This window comes from Lonchura striata, chromosome 2, assembly GCF_046129695.1.
Source record: "Lonchura striata isolate bLonStr1 chromosome 2, bLonStr1.mat, whole genome shotgun sequence".
In the NCBI taxonomy this organism is placed as follows: Eukaryota; Metazoa; Chordata; class Aves; order Passeriformes; family Estrildidae; genus Lonchura; species Lonchura striata.
Window position 1 is genome coordinate 65,936,615 of NC_134604.1, and position 22,267 is coordinate 65,958,881.

The window sequence follows — 22,267 nt, forward strand, 5'->3', positions numbered from 1 at the left end:
GCTCTGCTTTGTGTGTATCTCTGGTGCTTGTTTTTTGCAAATAGGTCAAAATGTGTGAATGTTACAGTAACCCTATTTCTAACCTTACATACATGAGTACTTAGATCAGTATTACTTTCATACAAGGAAGCAATATTGTACTAAGCACTTGCTATCAAGAATTGTTTTTAAGTCACATAAAGCTAAAACCAGTCAATGATTTTTTTAAAAATGCAATTTTATATTGGACATTGCATTTAAAAAACACAGTAGGACAAAGAAAGAGGAACAATGACTCTTAGATTGTTTTACACAAAACCCAGTTTTCCCATGAAATGCAAACAATATGTAGAGATTCCACTTTTCTGCCACTCAGCAAGCATAAAAATGCTGCATGTTTCTTTGAATTACGTACCTGTGACAGAAGCAGAATAGAGAAATGGCACACATTTATAATAGTTCTCACACTATAAATGGCACACATTTATAATAATTCTCTATTATTGATATAATAGAGAATCTAGCACACATACGAGCAGCTAATTTTTTCCATTATGTCTGCATTAAATGTCTCAGTACTAGAGAAGCTCCTGAATGGCTTGTGCATAGCTGGAAGTTATGACTTTGGTCTCATGTTGTTACTGCTAATTGTATGTACATGTATTTTTATTGTATGCTTTTTAACTGCTTTCAGTTAACCTTTAAACTACTTTTAGGGATTTTTCTTTGATTAGCAATAAACAGGGAAAATAAGAAAAAGAGTAGATTCTTTGTTCTGATCAAAGATCATTCATACATATTACAAAAAGTTAAAGGTGTATCATTTTATGGTGTTTTGTCATAGAACAAAGTTGAAACAAGTAGGGATAAAGTGAAGCAGAAAGCATTCTTGGTAGTGTACCCTTGACAAAAAACTGAGAGGTGAATGGAAAAGAGCTTATTGCTAATTACAAAGAATTTGATTCCTTTTGTTTCTTTTTGATTCTCTCTGCACTTTGAGAAGTCTGCACATTCTAACAGCACAAAAGGATAATATTTCTGCTTCTGACTTAAATTAATGCTCATATTAAGAAAATACACATGGATAATTACATGGGCCAAAAAAGGAAAGTTCTATAGACAAAGACTATGCTAAAAAATATTCAAATCTCAAAGTTGGGTATTAAAACTAGTAAAATTGTCGCATGAAGAGATATCCTTGAGTTAACTTTTATTCTCTTGTGTATGCATCTATAATATGGTACAGTCTTTAATGCAGGTATTCAACAGCATAGCTGATTTGGATTCATCATTTTTAGAGTTAATGAAGGCAAAGTCTTGGTCCATTTTCCCCTTGTTAGACAAATAGATGTATAAACGAAACTAAGACATGTAGACAACCTGTCCTGGTTTAAGAACTTAAATGCCATCCTCAACAACTGTTTCCCTTCTTTGACACAGAATTTCAGGTGGACAATGAATTAAGCTTTGGCTTTCACTAACTATTTATAAATTGGATGAAGTCCATGAGTTTCTTTTTTCTGAGCAAATGGTGGTTTGGGGTGATAACTTTCCCAAATTCATCCCAATAGCTTCTGAAGTTGCTTACAGAAATCAAAGAGGGGGGGGTTGAGGGGTTGGTAATTTGTTGTTTTTCTGTATCTTGTTTTTGCATCATAAGTCTGGAAAAACAATATTTTACCAAAACTGGTGCTGTCAAGATAAACTCAATAATGTTAAATTGTTTTTGAGGAAATTCTTCTTGAAGGTCCTTGCTTTCCATTTCAGTCTCACCTTGTTGTGGTGACCCCTGACTCTGTGAGGAACAGGCAAAGGACCCTGAATGTCCCCTCTTCCTGGGGAGCCACCAGCCACTGTCCTGGAGAACCATTTCCCTCATTGTCTCATCTGCTGCTGGGGAAAAAGGACTCTTAATGACAATTCTAATGCTCTCAGATGACTTTCACTTTTTGCAGGTGCCTTTTGCCCTCTATTGCCCCTATAGACAGGCTCCTTGGCAAGCCTGAAAGTCCTATACAGAACCTACCATAACAGCACTGTCAGGCTTTGCAGATACATGGCCATGGGAACAAGAGGAAAAACACTGTTCCATAGCCTCTAGGACACACTGCTATGGCAGCACAGGGCTAAGTGGGGAATCTGTGAGTGGAAATTAGGCTTCAGGGTTGCAGGGAAAAGACCCTTAATGGAACCAGAGGCTACAAAAGTGCTCAGGGCCACAAAGGTTCAAATCTTTGCTCTGGTTAGCTGAGGGCACAGTAAAATGCATCGGTCTGTGAGAAACACACACTCCTTGTTGTTTCTTGAGCTATGCAATCTACAGTGAGCAAAAGGACTCCATCTGCCTTAACACCATTCTTTGGTGTATTTCCTTTACATAGGTAGTGTTCACCTTTTTTTCATCCTTGTCTTTTTGCTTTCCTTTTTTTTTTTTTTTCTTGTAACAGAGCATATGTTTAATGTACTTATATTTTCCTGATAGTCACCCTGGCTCCTGAGAACAGATGTATCCTATTTTTATATAAAAACACAGAATAATGTTTTAACTTCCAAGAGTACAAGTAAGCTAGGAAGATCTGTGTAATGGCTGACTTTTACATTATTTTGTTTTCTTCAGTTTGTTATTTACATCTGACAGTGTTTCAAAACAGTACCGCCAGACAGAAATCTCACTGCAGGAGGATTGCTTTCTGGCTTTTTACAAATCCATTTGAGATATTGTCTGCTTCAAAAGGCTTTCAGTCTAAATAGAGAAGAGAAGCATGAAACAAGGCAAAGAAGAAAAGCAAAGAAAAGATAGTGTGACCTCCTGGGTAGGTAGAAGGCTGATGACTGATTCCAAGTGCTAGAGATTATCCTACCTCTATTTAATTTTTCTGATGTCTTCCTAAAACCTGTAAACCACTTTGATGTTTTTTTTTTGTTGGCATCAAATAATATTTTGGAAAAGGCATAATAAAAGAGACGTTTAATTTTGGTGAGGCTGGGTATCAGCCCATTGCTTGTGACTGAAAATTATGAATGTCTGATTCAGTAGCTGGTGGCTTCTGTCCAGCTGCCATTTAACACCATTGGTAGCAGCTTCAGTGTGGACAAAGAGGTAGTAGATTCAAAGAAAGCAGCAACATTTATGTCTTCATCATCGTTATTTTTAATCAATCAAATAAAACATGAGATGACTGGAATTACTGTACCCATGCTCCATTAAATTCTGGAAAGATGCTACATTTGGGTGAACTCTGGTTTACCTCCTGAAATTCCAACTCTAATTTTCAGGACTTGCTCTCAACTAAAGTAGCTACTTTTTTTTTTTTTCAGTTTGAGCACCTTCGCCAAAATTGTTCTTTTTCTCCCTTCCTGTTTTCCTCAAGTTATTACTCAGAATATGTCAGATGCTTGAAATCTTATTTACAATATCAATTCAGGTGTTAAAGTTTGGTTTTTAAAAAGAGTTATTTAGGAGTTTGGGTTATTCAGTGTGACAAGTGACTATTTCAAGAATACTTGGGTTGATATGTATTTATTCCAAATGACAAAGGGAATATAGTGAGAAATGGATATAGTAGGTCATGTTACCAAAGACTATGTGAGGGTTCTTTTTTAAATTGTACCTGGGTAAAGAAATTGTGAAACTGCATGTTAAACTAAAGCGTGATCAAAACTGTAGATGTTCTCTAAAGGAAAAAGTGGATATGGAAATAGGATTTTATGGAAGTCTTCCCTAGGTCAGATGTTTGTGCTTTTCTCTGCTAGTTAAAAAAAAAGAATAAGAAAGAAAGAAGTAGAGATGTTCCTCTGCAATAGGATATGTTTTCATTTAGTCTGATAGTTCAACCTTAGGCTGTTATCCATAAACAGCCCTCCTTCAACCACCTGACTCCAGAAGGTCTTTTGTATCCCAAAGGAAAAAGCATAACTCATCATATTGTCTTTGCAAGGTCACGTGTCTTTATTCACACTGTTACAGGTACTCAGCTGACTGATTTTGTAATAAATATGCTGAAGCAAAATTTTCCTAAAGCCAAGACCACACACCCATGGGAGTGATGGAGTCATCCTGTAGACCCAGGGATATCCAGATGATATATGCTTTGATCTTGGCTTCTTTTTAATTTTTTATTTATAGTGTTTGTCTTTGATACTAATCAGTAAAAAATTAATTTTCATCATTTTATACCCTGTAACAAAAACAAGAGCTGGTAAGAGAAGTAGATTTGGTAATGTTGAGTAGTTTAACCCTCTTAAAGGATGAAAAGATAAATGCTAAATGAAGAAACGTGCTCGGAAATTGTACTCTGTTCAGACAGACAGATTTGCGAATCCTGGTTTTTCTAGTTAGGCAAAACAGTCCAAAACAGAGATTTTCATTAAATCTTACATACACGCAGGTGTTCTCCTGATTAGGTACTACATTAAATTAGCAGACACTTTCATAGATATCAGCTGAAGTGCAGAAGGAAAAACAAACCCAAGAGGCACTTAGCTTCTGAGACTGGAGGAAAAAACAAATACTGGTGGATTCCAGGGAACTGCATTTTCCAGGCAGTCTCCTTTCTTCTGAGATACAAGATATGCCTGTAATATCTGTGTGTCTGCAGTACTTCTCTGCTTGATAGTGCAGACATAGGTGACTCTGGGTTGAGGTGGAAGAGCCTGTGTAGGGTTTAGAGTCCCTGCTGAGCTCTGCACAGCTTGGCTTAGACTGTGTGGCTACCACAGGTACCAGTGACTAACAAGGACTTGTGCATTGGTGGCTGCTGGGATGGGGAATGTAAACCTGATCTATTAATCTGTTGATCAGGTGAAAATCCTGTGTGGGTCTGCCAGGCCTTGTCTTCAGTGGCAAAGGTGTGTTCTACTTTTATCTGCTTAACTTCTTCACACAAACTCTACAAAAGATTGAAAATAAAAAGGACAGTTTAGCACCAGTTGAAATTAATGCAGTGTTGGTATCTGGCTTTTTTTCTCAACCAGCTGCATGCTAAGGTAGAACCTCTAAAGCCTCATCTTCACTGAGGAGTCACACTGAGGGCACTTGCCTAATGTGGTGCTCTGTACTCACTCTGTCTTTTGGTGCTAAGACAAAAATGACACAATGTACAAAAGTAAAATACAAAAGCAGAAAGAATAAAAAGGCAAGATATGGTTTATTTCCTAACTATTTTGTAACTACATAATGTTACCGAGACACAAATGTTGTTTTGGAAAGGACAGGGAAAAACTACAGAAGTAACTGAGGCAAGGTCAAATAGTAATTTCATATTTTCTGCTAATAGTCACTGAATATGACCTACACATATTCTGACTTGTCTAAATAATTTTTTAGCCAAACTTTCCTATTAATAAATTGTGGCTGCAAAAAAAGCCTGCACTGTTTCTTTCCCTTAGTGTCCTTCTTCTTTTTCACATGCATTTTTGTGTTTGGCACACTACTTTTTTAAACACACTGAGTTATCTGTTTTATGGAGTACAATATGCTTGCACATCCACAGGCAACTCTGTAGGAGACTGATTTTAATACACTGCAATGGTATGGTGGCTTCTCAGACTGGCACTTGATGCTTTAATTAATTTTTCTTGCTTTTTGTTTCTATTACTTAATGAAAATATGCCCTATCAAAATGTATTTATTGGAATGCTGTTAAAGTACTTTTTACTTACAGCATTTTCACTGGTTTATTATAATAATATTATTAATAAATATTATAATATTTATTATTTATATTATCATATGAAAACCTATTTGCATTTATCTCAGTAGATGCTGGTATCTAGCTTTAGTGTTCTATTTTATGGGTTTTTCCATCTTCATGTGTGTGCCAGGTGCTGAACAAGCAACTACAAAGACAGGTCCTTGCCCTGTTGCACATCCTCAGCAAGAGAGGGCAGTGAGGAAAGGAGCTCACAGCTAAGCAGTTGCATACATCTGCTCTGAGTAGCTACAATAATTTTGGTTTTGTTGCAGTTTTTTAATACATGTTTCACTGCTGAAATTTTGAACTGATAAATCTTTTTCATAAGATGGTGGAAGGGTGCTGTGTGTTAAGCTCAAGTCTGTGACCCTTGCCATTTTATAAATAAAAGTGACAAGAAGCCTCTTGCCTCACTCAATAAAATGATCAATCACAACAGCGATTTACCAATTTCATATGTCTTTATCTACATCAAGGTGCTCTCTAGGAACATGTGCTGTATCAGTCAGTGAGAAATGCAGTGCAGATACTGGATAGAAATACAGTTTGCTACAAAAATACATTCCACCTAGAAATGGATTTTAGAGCAATTTAGTGATCAGGAATGCAGTATTATTATTAAATCTTACAGCTTTTATTCACATATTTGTTAACATGTTTTCTGGTAATGAGTAGGTTATCTAAGAATGGTGTAATGATTGTAAATGGAGTTCAGGAACAGGGTCAGAATCACTTCAGTCTCTTCTTGATGCACAGCACCTAATATCACCTTCATTTGCAAATTTAGTATAATGACTCACAAGCACAGGAAGCCATAAACAAAAAGGTATAAAAGGAGGACCCCTGGAATGTACTGGGAAAATACCAGAAATTATCATTTCTGTCCTGTTGTGATGTCTGTCTTAAGGATTATATTAATAATATCAGTAGTAAGAATAATGTAATAACAATTACAGCAATATATATCTCCAGGTATGGAGAGCATCCAGAAGGATTCATGTGTAGCTTTGAAAGTTTACACTGCAATGGATGCTCCTAGTAGATTGTTTATCAGGTCAGGTTTAGATGATTGATTCAGGATGACACAACTTGTGTTGTGACAGCAACTTGGTTAAAATAAAGTCTAGAAAACTACTTCAGATGTAGAAGCCAATACAACAGGTACCTAAAGACTGGTAAAAGGAATCTCATCTCCAGAGCTACTTGCTATCTCTGGAGTTTCCTAATCAGCTCTCTATAGGGAGTCCCTGTAAGCTCTCAAAAATCCTGGTACATGTTTTATGTACAGAATATGTACCATATCCTTTATATTTTAGATATGGGTAAGGAGGTGAGAAACCTTCACTTAAATCTGCTGAGGGCCTCAATTCATTGATTATGCTCTTGATTTCACATGTTGCAGATGGCCAACATAAGCACAACTATCATAATTTTCCTTTTTAAAAGCACAGTTGAAGAGAGCATTCAAACTTAGCTTAAACACTCTGGATAATCTGGTGGTGACAAGTAAGTAAAATTTTTAGGATTTATGATAATACTTTGTTTTCTCATCCTAAATAGATACTCATCAACATAATATACATCAATGCATATATATATATATATATATAGATATAGATACAGAAATATGTTGATAGTTAAATACACCATTGCAACTGTTTGTCTGGTACCACTTGGTAGCCTCAAGTTTTTGTATTCAGGACAGAGTGATTGCTACATTAATTCTAAAAAAAAAACTATTGTGAATGTTATGGGGAAGGAGTTAATCTATAAAGAACAGGAATCAGTGCCTAGTGCTACAAGGTATATTGAAATGTATCTGTTATCTTAAATTTGCTTATGATAATAAGACCTAAGACTATCTGGTTCATATAAAGAGAAGGCAGAGAAATAGTCCTGTTACACAGCAGTCTTGAGGACTAGCTCTGTATGAATAGTAGGAATTATTGTTAGTTTCTAAATTATGCCATAGATGTTTAGAAGATACATTTTATAACTTTACAAGTTTGAGATTCCAGAAAGCTCATTTTTAATGTCCTCATCTTTCTCTTTTCCTAAATTATTTCAGTGATACCAGTAATAAATTTTATTTTAGTCACTGTTGGACAGATCTCTGGCTGTTTTGCTGAATATTGTATGAATATATGTGCATACATATGCATGTGAATTCCCCTACACTTACTGCAATATTTGAATGAGTGTTGATATGCGCAGATCATTGTTCTCTGTATAAAGATATTTTGAAGCCTGGGTGAGTGAAATGTTTTTCTATAAAAATAGCCTATTTAAATCCAATTAGAGCATCTTAGCATTGTTTCTATACTTATGCAAATATATTGCACGTTTACTGTAAACAATGCTTTGCACAAAGTAATGTTGAGATGGCATCGCTCATAGCACCTAAGCACTATTAAGTGATTATCATGCAGTATAATGTGGTCATTGATGTGTGTGGTGTGGTAGGTATGCATATTTCTTCGTTATATTGTGTGGGCCCAGTATTAGCCAGTAAGAACAATGTATTATGCAGAAAGTTAGAAGAATCTTTTAAAAATGCCTACTCTATTAATCCAAAGGAATTAGCATTTGCTAGATTGCCAGTCAGACGAGGTTTTACAAGAGTTATTGTCATTTTGATTTTCGGATGAGTCACTTGCTACATTGCTCCCAAAGGCACCTCATTATGATTCAGTGAACAGCATATAAAATTGCTTAGGCTTTCGGGGCTCCATGGAAAGCGAGTGGGGGTTGCGGTGGCTCAGCGTTGTGAAGCAGCAGCATTATGCTTAATTGACACCTTTGATGTAGCCCTAAGACAGCACCTGCACCTCCCACTGCTGCTCAGAAGACGTCAGCCTTACGCAGAAAAGGCTTCTGCTTATGAATCCTGCATCGCATTCAGCTCACTCTGTGAGCAGCCCCAGCTATCCTTAACTAATCCCATTGCTTCTCTGTTTGGCTACAGCTTGGCTTAGAACAGAGCAGGAATTTTGCTGTTTGCTCTTATCAGGTTAAACAGTCAGATTTTGTCCATGTTAGAACTCATAGAAGGTAAGTCAAATGCCTTGTTGATAGCCCTAGTATTTAAATATTCTCCTAAGATTCAGAATCTGATTTCTGTTCTTTTTATCCTAGCACTTTGCAAATGTAGACTCTGATAGAATACTTGCTTGTTTAAGAATATTTACATGTCTATGTGATACACGCTTCGTAGTGTTTCTGTCAGTGCTTCAATGTGAATATTATTGATAGCCTCTCATGTGGTTACTTTGTAGTAGAATTCTGTCCTCTGCTGGCATTGTTTTGTTAATTTATTGGCTAATGTGCTGTGCACGTGAAGATGCTTCTATAAAGATAGGCACTGGCATATGTGAAGAAACTTGTTTATTTGAGAGAGGGATGCTTTCCTCTAAGTCAGACTGGAGGAGTTATATCTAATTCATTTGCCTCCAGAAAGCCCTTCTGGGTTAAGTCTGAGGTGGTGTTTGGGTCAGATAGTATTGCAAAAATCTCTTCAAATGGTTAAGTCCTCACTCAAAAAGTGAAAAGCAGGCAGTTGGTTTGTTCTTGCAAGCAATACTGTGTTTTAGTTTTAGTGGGCAGCACTTCGAGCCATAGTTAAATGGAATGAAAATGTTTATATATTTTGTCTTTTAAGGTTAACAAAGCACCTTGTTCCCCATTACTTTCAATAATAGAAGTACTTTACTTTCAGTAAAGGAACAATGCAGTTTGAGAAAATAGGATCATGTTCTCTGCCATTGGCTAAAGTCTTTTCAGGTTTTTTCATTATTTGCTTTCACCTGTATAAAAAATTGTATTTGTGAGCCAAAAATCTAAGGAAATAATTATTTTTTGGATTACCTTATTTAATGTTTCAAACATTAAGCAAAACCAAATTAATCTGTTCAACAATGACCGAAGAAAAATGTTGCTTTAAATATTTTTTTCCTTTAATAATGCCTTGTATTCATTCTTTTCAATTTCTTGTCCTTTTAGTGAATGGAACCCCTGGTAGCCAACTTTCTACTCCTCGCTCTGGGAAGTCTCCAAGCCCATCTCCCACCAGCCCAGGAAGCCTACGGAAACAGAGGGTAAGGAAATGAGGAAACTGATTTCTGAGCATGGCTGGGGAGAATCCAGCATAGCCATTATCCAATAGCCTTCTCCCTTCTGGTCCCTTGTGTGTGTGTAGAGCTATAGGGTGGAAGAGCCTGGCTACAGTCCTTGTGTTTGTAAAACAACCTGAAGTGGAATGCAACAGTTCTGTGTCTGTCAAAATGCTAAGTATACTGAGAACTGGTTTATCCTTGGGGAAAAAAAACCCAGGGGTTTCTCTCCTTTTTCACAAAACTTTTTGTTTGTTTGTTTTACCTTCTTTTTCCAAATATTTCACAACTGAAAAAAAATGTCAAAGAAATCTCTTTTGTTCCTAACTCACTGTGGGCATTGTCACTTGCACAGCCTACAGACTGCTTTGATTTTGAAGCAAGGTGAAAGAATGCACTGTGGAATTTAGCTGTGATATCACAGCCTTGTGCAGTGAAGGTACTATCAGCACCAAGGCACGTGAGACCTGTCCATCACTTTCCTGGAGAAGAGTTGATAGTTGCTGTAGGTTCCCCCTAGTTATCCGGTATGGAGGAATCTACAATATTTCTAAGCATCCAGGTTACTACTGTAACCCTCTGATAAAATATTATTCATCCAACCCAAAAGCTCCACATGCTGCTTGAATTAATTTTATCTGGTTAAAATAAATAAGACTGATGTCTATGTATTTTTTGCTGTTTTCTAAACTGTGGTCAGTACTTAATGAAAGCATCCCTAAGGCAGTAATCTGTATCTCAGACTTGTTTTTAAACAGAGTTTGAACTCATGCCTTTTCTCCCTTTTCAGTTTTTAAACAATGATACAATTTATGTCTCTCAAAATTAAGAGGATTATGTACAAAATTGGTAGTGCTTGACTTTAGGAGCTGGTGCAGAACTGATTCCCCAGATACCCAGATCAGGAATAGCTGTAGCATGACATGACTCCCTTCTAGCCTGCAGACCATTCTTTATATCTGATGTATGTCAGGGAGCTGAGGAATGGAGCATGTCCACATCTTACCTCCATCTGGGATACAGCAATGGGTCTCTGCCATGACTTGCTTACAGACAGGGAGGCTGTGATCTTGCAGTGTAGGGACAGCCAGTGAGCAGCAGCTGGAGCCTCAGGGTAGTGTCAAGGTTTTCATCATCTGCTACACAGAGAGTAAAGATGTAGGTTCCAGTGGGTAAGCTGGTGCTAAAATCTTCTTGAATGCAATGTCTTCCCCACCTGTTTGTTCTTGCTTTCAAGGCTTATTAATGAATCATTAATAAGTCACTGGAGAGGGAACAAAGAGTCTTCCAAATGAATTATACATTGGTGATGTGAGGCCGTCTGTTTAGATGGATGATACCAGTTTACACTGGATTTGTGTTTGCTGTAAGGCTGTCTCTTTTCATTGGTAACTTTCCTAAACTTACTTTCTCACCACTGAAGCTCTGCTCTCCACAGTGAAGACATGTTTTTCTGCTAATGTTTGTGGATGGGTGAGTGGGAGCCATGTGATCAGCACCATTAGACACAAGAGGTTTCTAGGCACAAGATTTCTGACTTTCAAATGTGAAGAGGAGAGCAGATGGGCTTCTTTTTATGTGTAAGTGTAATAGGATCACTGAGTGCCAGTATTATGGATGCAAAGTGCTATGTAGCGGTAACAAAATCAGACTGCTAACTGTAGAGAAAATAAATATTGAAGTGTACTACAGGAGAGATAAGACTAAGATGGTTAGAGAGTTGAATTCTCTTCTCCAGTATTCGTATTCAGTCCTCTTGACCTCAGTAGGGTACCTTTCATACTTGTCTGGCTTTATTTTGGACAGATTTATTTTTTTTACCACATGAAACATGGAATATATTCATGTAAAAATAGATTGCAATCATGTAAAAAGCATTGTAATAACATTATTTAGATTACAAAATCAACTCTGAAGTTCAGGGATGGAAACTTAACACTCAGTCTGAGAATTTTTTCCATCTGCCTTCATGTTTAGCTTGTGAAGTGAATGAGTTAGAAGTTCAGTGTAAAAACATATGATTGTATCATTAAAGGCTATATTGTTCATTCCAATGACTAAATAAGGAATTAAGCAGTGCTAGAAGATAACAATTTCCTTTTTAGCAGTATAAGTGGTGTTCTGTTCAGTTTTAGTATAGATTTTTGTATCTTTTAATTTAAATTTAACTTAGGTTATTTTATGTACCATATTGTCATGAACCAAATTTAAACTCAAAACATTTGTTTTTGTCTTCAGTGGCTTCAGCTACGGTGCTGACAAGCCAGTTGCAGGGTGAGGCATATTCCCTAGGAGGTTGCTGAAGTCCTGGTATCATGTGATAGACATACAAGGGAGAAGAGATGCATTTTAGTTCCCATCTTGTCACCTGTATTGAGAGGTGAGGTGTTCCTGCCCTGAAGGAAGAGTGTTGGCTGCTGTAGCCATGAGCTGGAGGTGAAGGTGGTGGCTGGTTTTCTGCACTGTCTTTCTGTTTTTACCTGCAGTTTGAGGAAGCTACTGTTATTAGAACTGAAATAAAGTGCTGGGTCCTGGGGACACCAGCTCAGCTCTGTAATTTGAGGTGTTTTGTGCCTCTGTGCAGTTAGAGTTTGTGTTCTCTCATGCCACCAACATGGGGTGCCAGTGGTAAGGACTGGGTCTGGAAGGTGGTAGGGACACTTCCTCTAGCCTAGCCTGGTTCACCTTGCCTTAACTAATCAGTCAGCTCTTCAGCATCCCCACCCAGTGCTATGTGGGAGCTGTAGACCTGACATCACCATGCCCAGGAGTCAAGGCAGGTTGCCTGTGTTTTTCCTGGAAGTACAGCTGAGAGGAGGTCAGGCTTTTGAATCCAGAGGCCCCAAAGCAAGGTACTTCCACAAAGGGAGGGATTTCTTCCTAGGAATAGTAACTACCTGTGGAGTACATTAGGCAGCTTAAAATAGGGATTAATCATTTTACTTACTGATATTTCATCACTCATCTTTTAAAAAAAATGAATTCTGGCCTTTGAAGGAAGGCTTTTGGTTGATGTAAATAAGGTCAAAAATGTGGCCTTACATGCTGTTACATACTTACTGTCCTGTGGTACATAGTCAGGAAAACAGTACTCTTGTAACCCTACAGATAAAATTTTGTACCCTCAAAAGCCAGAATACAAAAAAGATAAAATTTATCTGTTCTCATTTGCATATGTATGTTGGCTGAGTTTTTTCCAGAAATCCAGAAGTCAGTGAAAGTTATATTTTTATAATCTTCTGCAAAACTCAGTCTATATTTGAAGAAAGTAAGATTTGAAAGATTAATTTCATGGGTGTAATTCACGAAGTTGAAAGTGAACTAGGAACAATTTATCAGCTATCTTAGCTAACTGTCAACCAATTTTCAGCTTCTGAATATTTTATCTAGCAGACTGTGTGCTATAGTTACTTTTTCATGCAGTTTAATTATTTCTTTATTCTTAAATAGGAAATTAAGATTCTAGTTTTTATATTGTTATGAACATAATTAAGTTTTAGATTTTTTTCCCAGAGGATTAATACATTTGAAATTCAGGTTTGAAATAGCAGATTCAAGTAGAGTTAATGAGTTACCCACAAATATTACTACTGCAACACAGTGCAGTTAACTATGCAGAAAAGGTGACATGGCATTTAGAAAAAAATTTAAATATTTTTTCTATGTTGTTAGGAGTTGCAGCCTACAGAATAAAAAATAGATTTAAGATACCTCTTTACTGATTATACAGATTGAATTCTATGTATATAAGGATTTTTTTTGAGTTGCACGTAGCCAAGAAGTCAGATTCATTCAGCAATTTTTGTCTTCTTATAAAATCTATGCAAAATAATAATTAGATTCTCCTCATAATTTCAAGACATACAGCTCTCTGGATAATTATAGGTAACAAAAATTCTTTCAGAAAGGAAAACTTTTTAAGACTTTCAAGCATTTGAAAGCAGGTAAAATAGCAGAGAAAATGGCACTGAAATTGGTGAATGATTTTGATTTAAAGCAATCATAGAGTTATGAAAGAAACATAAAAATATTCTCTAAATATTAAAATTCAGAAATACCTTATTTGTCAGTTCAAAATGCATATTTTTTTTAATATTCAGAAGTCAGAGCAGCCACCTGGGAGATACTGTTCAAAATTTTGGGGTATTACCCTCTCTAGGAAATCAAAAGATTCCTTTTTCCTGTATGTTTTAGAAATTCCCAAACTGTACATTCTCAAAGGAAATTTTAATAATTAACTGACTAGTTAGTATTCAGAATAAGATGGTCTTGTCTGTTTAAAATTGTTCTCTTGTCTAGATTGTTTGCAACATAGTAGAAATGTATTTAAGATGTGATTTTCACTCTGCCAGTCTAATGTCTTCTACTGTGTCTATACATGCCCATTGGCAGAATACATACAGACTATGCATTCTAGGGAATCATCCCCCCTTTAAGGTACTTAAATCCCTTTTACATCATGCCTACAAGTAAAATATGAACCTGCATTGTTTATTGAGATCACAATTTGAAATATGTGAAGCATTCATTTTAGCTGATCCTCTTTTGTAGTATAGCCTTTAGATTTGTTCATTTCTTGTCTGTGTTATCTTACTGTGATTAAAAAAAGCAAAACAAATCCATTCAAGTCAACCCAAAAGCTGGTTCCATCAGCTTTCCCATTCTCATGTTTTCCTTGTACTTTTTCTTACAGGGATTTTTTGTTGCAATTTGTTAGTGTGTTCTATATAGAAAGGATCCCCCAAAACACCTTAAGATATCAAAAAATGGCTATGAGATGTGCTGGCCACCTGCCCAATCAGAACCCCTCTGGACATCAGTTATGCCTAAATCACTTTAAAAGGACAGGACCCTATCCTGTGCCACTTCTCTTTTTTGAACTTTCATTCCTTATGACTGTGTGTCTTGAAGAGGGTTGTTGGGCTGTGGAGGTGGGATAGGGTGATGTATCATCCCATAACACCTCTGGCACTCGAGGATTGTCTGATCCATCAGAGGATCAGTGTGTTGAAAGAATGAAATGTACAGATCCACTCAGACTCTCCCTCTGCTGTCATGAGCTGGTTGCTTGGCTACCGACAGAGAGACGGTGATGGGGGGACAAAATGTAAAACATGCTGTCTTTTTATACATTCACACGGGCACAGAGGAGCTGTGGAAAAGGAACACCATTGTCAGTACAACATAGGCAACAGCAGTATACAGTGCCAGCAGTCCAGGGGTCAAATGTTGCTGTATCCATGCTATATCACCAGTGGGTGGCAAGTTTTTAGTTTTTTTAACTTATGTAAGGTAAGCACTTTACTGCTCTGCCACTGCAAAATGGCCAAATGGGAAATACGTTCCCTTTGAGATTAAATTAATGTTTACAGGTTTCCAAACCATTAAGAGATTCTTCAGAACAAATACTGTTTGAATAGTGTTTAATAGGACAGACTCAAAGAAAAAAAATAATTCCTCTTTGTTGTACATTGAAACTTCAGCTTTATTTACTATCTTTTTGATTAAAAAATAATTATATGACATTAAGACAACAATATGAGCATATAGAACGTGTATTTTTTGTTGAACAATGTCTTCTGGTCCACAGTAACAAAAAGAATATAAGACAGTTGCAGTACAACAAATCAAACAGAATAAACAAATCTATACTGCACTTCATCTTACAGGACCTGTATCGCCCACTCTCTTCGGATGATATGGATTCAGTAGGAGACTCAGTGTAAAAGAGAAAATGGAACAATGTTTATGGTTTGTGATTTGATGAAGGTTTAACATTTTTAAAGAAAATAGCTGCTAATTTACAGTAATAGTGAACCGCGCAAAAGAGTTTTGCATATTTAATATTAACAACATGGGGCCAAATTAATTCTAGTGTGTGGGGGTATTTTTTGGCTTTATCACTGCATTTTAATGCAAGAATTTGTAATGAATGAGCCATTGAATATGTCCATCAAATCCAGAACAGCATTGTGCATACTTAAAGGCACAAAGATTGGATAAAGTGAATATAATGCACAAATCCATAGTGGGCACATTTATGAATAGCACTATTTTTATCATCAAAGGTACTGATTATATGTTCCGTTTTTACCATATCTATCTTTATTCATTTTGATATGAACAGTTAATAGGTACTTTGCTTTTACCAACGAATAGGTAAAATGCAGAGAAGAAAAAAACCTGCCATATTAAACTGCTTGCACCATGCTGTCTGATCCCAACACGCACATTTGAAGCACCCTAAATTTAATCTTTTTATCCAAATGAAAGGAAAGTGAAGAAATCCTGTGTGGTCGCAGGCCAAAAGTAATTCTTTCAGAGCAGTGGTCAAATTCTCTTCACTGCATTGCCATCTGATGACTGTAAACAGAAGGGTGCTCACAGGCAATCTGAATGTTTTACCTGGCAAGAGCTGTTAATGCTGACCATCCATATGTAGCAAGTAAAGAGAGACAGATTTCTGACTGAGGAAATACAAGGGCCTGCTGTCTAGCGGTGTCATCTGACATACTTATGATGACATATTTTGGAAAAATGTATTTTGCCTGAGAAAGTAATTGATTATATTCACTTATGTTGAGAATGGGAACATCATTTTTATTTCCTATAAGACATTTTGTGCATTTTAAAAAGAAAGCCAACAGAAACGGTAAATACTGTAAATCATCCTCCTATTGACCTAATTTTTCTGGTTTTGCAGCATCTAGAGGTGCTCTTTTTGTACAGCATGAATATGCAAAACTCCTTTAGTGTTAAAGTAGGTCATGCATTAGAACCAGTTGCTTAACAAATATCTACTAATTTTTATTTGTTTTCTGCTGCTTTATTGTGAGAATCTTAGTCTAGTTAATTTACATAATAGCAATATTTCCCATTGTATGTGGTATTAAGTCCATAGTGTAGTGATCACACATTTTTGCAGTCTTATACCTTTCCTTTAATTTTCTCAAAGACTAATAATTTAAGAATTAGAAATCAGCGTGTTTCTTATTCTCAGCAAAAAATCTATAGAGGTTCTATTTTTGAGCTATTTAGTGATGATTTAATATATTTTGAAATCAGGAAAATTTACTTAATTGAAGAAAAGCTTTAGCTGCTACATGCCAACTTCTAAATGGAGTGAAATAATTCCTTTAAGCTGATTTGTCCATAATAAAACTCAGCAAATGGAAAATGTTGGCATGTGATGTTATGGCTTGACTGCATCAACATAATTTTCTTTACAGAGAATATTTGCAAAAAGAAATAAAAGGGCAGCAGAATACAAAACTTACCTTCTCTTTTTCCAATATGTGGTTCCAGTATCATTTGGAGGGAAAGTCATTGGTCTGGCAGGTTTGCTGAAGCAGTCAGGTCATTCCTTTTTGAGATGCATGTTTTGCCATTCCTGCCTCAGACTTCAATCCAAAACTGTTCCCAGCCATAAGAACAGTCCATCCCTCACCCCATACCATAATGCATAGGCTGCCCTGTTCTGAAAAAGTTCACAGCTGTGAAGTTACTTGCATTTTTGGTTGTTATGAGGGAATGTCTTTGCAAAATGTGTTACTTGATCCTGAGAAATTCATATTATATAAAGGTGCATTGGGATCAGTTTCCAAAAATTCAGGCAACTAGACTAGATTGAGAGAAATACTTCCTGACGTTTTAATTTTTTTTTTCCTGTAAAGAAAATAAATTCCAGGAATTTTATTTTCCCTCACTTCTCCCATATAGGCTACTGCTGCTTAGTCAGTTTATTAAGACTGTTCTGCACAGGGAGCACAGACTGCCATCAAACCTGAATCCCACAGCTTTGCTTAGCTGTGGAAAAGAAAAATGGACCTTATATCAGTAATTGTTATCATAGTGAGTTCTCCATCAAGACTGTTTTAAAAAAGATTATACTAGTCCACAACATTTAATCATTTCAACATATGACTTGTATTAAGGGGCTATTCAGGGGCAAGACATATCATTAATATTTCATTTTAGGAATGAAAGTCCCTTAGAGATTGAAAAGGTACACTGTTTATAGACTTTGAGATCCTTTTTTGTGTGGAATGTAATTCCCATTATACATGAGCAGAAATGAAATGTTTCTTTTGAGCAAGACCAGAAGGTTTCAGTTTATGGGTGGAACTGAAATTGTGTTCCTTGATGCTGTAATTCTGCTTGCAACAGCACAGGTTTTAGTTTGTTCCTAGAGTTCATTAACTGCATTAAATAATAGAATAGCTTAAGCAACTTTATAGTGTTTGAACCTCTGAAAGTTCTCTGTATGCTGCATTATTTGTGCCTGCTCCAAGGTGATTATAATGTAGCTAAAGAGTCTTGTATAGATTGTGAAAGCTTTGCTTCCCTTTGAGCTTTATGAATACTTGTGATTATTTCCCTAATGCTTTCTGCAACTTTGTTTCGTTTTTGTTTTTAAACCTCTTTTCTTCTTTTGTGCAACAAGCAGTTCACATGTGAAGCACAGAATGCATATGTTTATATTTACACGCACATGCACACGTACATAGATTAATAGCTTTGGAACCCATGTGCTGTTATGTCCCATTTGTGACTTTTAACAAATAAATGGGGAAAATGTTTTAACAGGAGGATGCTCATCTGGCAGGATTCATTACAGCTCTGGTAAAGTTGGTGGAGCTGCACCAACCATTCCTTGCTAAGCAGCTACCCCAAGGAATTCTGTACAGTTTTAAGAGACCACATCTATGAACAAGGGCTAATTTCAAACCGACCAGAAGCTAGTGGCAAACCCACCATTGAGTCCAAGGTAGGAAGGATAGACACTTATGCACAAATACATACACAAAGACAAGACATTAATCCTAAATTGAAATTTGAATATTTGAAATGGTATCCTTTTGACATGTTCAGTCTTATGCCTCCTCTTCAATGGTGCTGTTCTGCATTACATTAAGTCATGCAAAAATTAGAAGTTCTTTTGTTGAAATCGGTAAAATCTTTAGCATTCATTATGTAATGTAAAAATTGCTTTCCAATTCGTAAAATAATTCAGAGACAGCACATTATATTTAGTTATTTTTCTCTTCAATTCATTTTCACAGGGCATATTTGGCTGAAAGATGAAAATTCTGGGGTATTAATATTGTGGCTATAAATGTATATTGCAAGAAAGGATATATATAGTTCAACATCCTAGGAGAACAACTGGATTGAGATTGTGTGAAATTGAGATAAATAATAATGTTTTGTTCTGCAGTTTCATAATTCACAATGCTGTGTGAACTTTATATGGTGCATAGTTACAAAAACTGCACTCTGAATGTAAAATGAATTAACAGAAATATAGAAAAGAAACTGATCAATTCAAGTTTACCATATCTGTCAAAAATGTAGAGAAATGAACAGACAGAAAATCCTTATGGTGCTAAATTACCTCATCCCTTGATGAATGCATAGATTAATGTTGTCTGTGCTTTTTTTATATCCAGTTAATGGTGTGCAACCAAATACAAGATCGGTTTTTATTTAATCTTCACTTTCTATCTGCTAGTGACAAGAGCTTGTGGCTATGAGTAATGAAAAGCAACTTTACAAAGCACAGACAGCAATACCTTTATGTGCAGAGCAAAGCAAGCAAGTGGTTGTCCTCCTCTTTGGAAATGGGTGTGCTTCCTCCAGGAAAGCCCTTCCATCCAGAAAACCAGGGTCTGCTGAGCAGAGCAGGGGCTCAGAGCTATGCCTGCTGCCATGACAATTCTGGCTGTCTCCAGCTGGCAGCTGTCCCCAGGCAGGCAGTGGGTCTGTAGGTGGCACCTGAGCTGTGTCCGCGCAAGGCTGAGCGCACGCACCGTGCGCACGCGCTCCTGCGCGGGTTGGTGTCCCTGACTGCGCGTGGTGATTATCCTCCAGTTCGCTTCAGTTAACCCTCAGCAGTGAAGTGTGAAGAAAGCTGTACTATATTCAGCGTGTCCTTGTTGTCTGGTGTTATATGGGGTAATTAGGTTATGGTTTGCCCTGCAATACAGTGTTTTGGAATTTGGGCTCTAGTGAAAGAGGAGCTAACAATGTTTGTGTTAAGACCTCTTTGTTTTCTCAGTTGCACTATGATATTGTAAATATTTGGCACATTTACAACATAAGTTTAAGATTTTACAAAGTTATGCATACAATTATTTTTTTTAATGAAAAGTGCTTGGATATTTGCTTTTAAAACTATACCATTTTTGTATTCATGTGAAACAGGAAACCAAAAAGAAAGCTGTTGATTTATCAACAAAATATGTAAAACTTGCAAAATAAATACTGATGAATGTTTTATTTCTTATAATCAGCTGACAAAAATCACCTTCATTTTTGTGCCATTGTTTCATCATACTGTATTGTACTTGTGTTTCATATTTGACCATGTCATCCTGGTTGCAATTTGTTATTTTGCTAGATTTAACATTAATGTAGATTATTGTAAGTGATGTAATAAATATATATTAAAAATGCACACTGTTCGGAGAATTTATTTTGGAAACGTGATTAACATGGTTTAACAAAATTCTTGCATTTGGTGTTCCTTGTTCATTTTGGATCAACATTGTCCATCTAACCTTAGTGTAAGCATGTGGGGTTCATGCATCCTAATGGGTTCCTTTAAACAGTAGATGCATTCAGTGTGTTTTTTAGTAATAAACTCAGGGCTTTAGTGTGTAGATACAAAAAATGCTTCAAGGAGGAGTTTGGTTTGTAGTGGGTGTTGTGAAGACAGTAAATATAACTGCCTGGAATTGCTTATGGGTAATTTTGTGTGCACATGATGGGCTGGATTTGAAGCATGAAGTGGGGAATTAGTGGAATATCCAAAGAAAGGTCCCAACCAGCAGCCTGAGCCCCAGCAGAACTTCTTCTAAGACAAGTATTAGGAAAATATGCTTGTGAAAAGCTAATAGTACTGAAACATACTTGGTGTGTTTTAAAAAGTACGTAGTTTTCTGATACATTTTTCCACTCTAAAAATGCATCGTCACATATCCATAGCCTAGTTTTATTTCTTGTTTGGCAGGGGTGGGGGAAAAGAGATGTTACAAATTCTGACATGTCATCTGTCAGCCTGATGCTTCAGCTGATGTTCCTGGAGGAAACTGTGGGCATGATAAAAGTCCTAGATTTGAAATGCCCTTGGTTGCTGGTAAATAGTTCTGCCTAAAAAAAGGCGTACACACATGGAAAGGAAAGCAATATGATAGAAATGGGGAAGAGTAGAAATAAAATATCTGAGGTTTCTGCCTCTACCAAGAAACAGTCAAAAATACTGTGAGAGCTTTTAAAATACAACTAAATAATTTAAAGTGAAATGGTTATTTTTCTGTGCCCTTAATTAGATGAAAGGTATAAGATACTCCTTCAGGTTGGTAGCTTTTCAATTTTTATTCTGTAGTTGAATAGAAAATTTTACCTGTGTATAATTTTAGAAGAGGTAAAAGGACTCCTTCACATTGTATCACTGTACATGTAATTTTTTAGGTTAATCTCAATGAGGATAGAGAAATGACAGTAATAACTTCCAATACCACTAATCTGATTTTTCACTTTTCAAATCATCAGTCTTTCCTGAATGATGTCAAAGACTGAGTGAGCCTAGAGTGAATTATGGCTCAACTTTGGAATCAGCTGTTAGGAACCAGTGGAGGTTAGATTTAAATTTATTGTTAAATACCATGTAGGAAATTATATTTGTCTTTCTGAATTGTCTTGTTACACAAATCAAATGAGTGTATAAGCATCCAATACTGCAGCTTAGTGAGGGGATCTTAATAAAACAAAGTGCTTCAAGCTTGCAAATTTAACTTCAGTCTGTCAGCTCCATTTCCTTGCAAACTCTTCCATTTTTCCCTCTATCCCTTAAAGAAGAAAACCAACACAAGACCCTGATAATACACCAGATAATTGCTTGTGTCATTTGAATTTATCTCTTCTTCAAGCTGTGTTGCATAATTGCATAAATGAACGACAACAAAATCACTTCCCTGTGTAGGACCTCTCTCAAGTGTCTAACAAAACAGGGCAGGACGTAGAATTATGAATAAGTTTGCAAGCAGGTTTGCATACACTTTCTACTGCTCCTTTCCAGATGAAACCGTTTATAAATAAATTTGAATTTGATGTGCCATTTTAGTGAAGTATCTAAACCGGAAAGGAAAACAATTGCATCATTTATCTTTATATACATTGAACTCCATTAGTTTCCATTCTTTCAGAATGAAGATTGTGGATTTCATGTTTCTTCATGAAGTAATTTTTTTGCCAACTCTGTAATGTTTACATGAAAGCTTTTTTTCCCTGTCTCAGCAGAAAAATGTAAAGTTAAACAAAAGAAAATCAAAAACATTTTTCACTGGTTATAGTTTGGAGAGGGAATTTCAGTGTAACCCTTTGCTTCTCTCTAAGTTGAATAATAAAAAAAAAATCAGTTTATCTTCTTAAAAGTTACATCAAAATATATTACTTTGTTGTTTTAAATCAGCTGTCCTCTGCTTT

At 36.3% G+C, this 22,267-nt stretch overlaps 1 protein-coding gene across 5 annotated transcripts in view; it reads left to right on the top strand.

The window, feature by feature from the left end:
* Positions 1–22,267, top strand: part of DCLK1 (doublecortin like kinase 1) — a 231,659-nt gene that overhangs the window by 154,041 nt on the left and 55,351 nt on the right. For 3 of the 5 annotated variants that reach the window (XM_021541917.2, XM_021541918.2, XM_021541919.2), the window contains exon 6: positions 9,672–9,766. In XM_021541917.2, the coding sequence (XP_021397592.1) occupies positions 9,672–9,766 (95 nt within the window). Of the gene's footprint in view, positions 1–8,409; positions 8,724–9,671; positions 9,767–15,450; positions 20,238–22,267 lie in introns of those variants that run through there. The other 2 variants (XM_021541922.2, XM_021541920.3) reach the window with 2 other exon arrangements.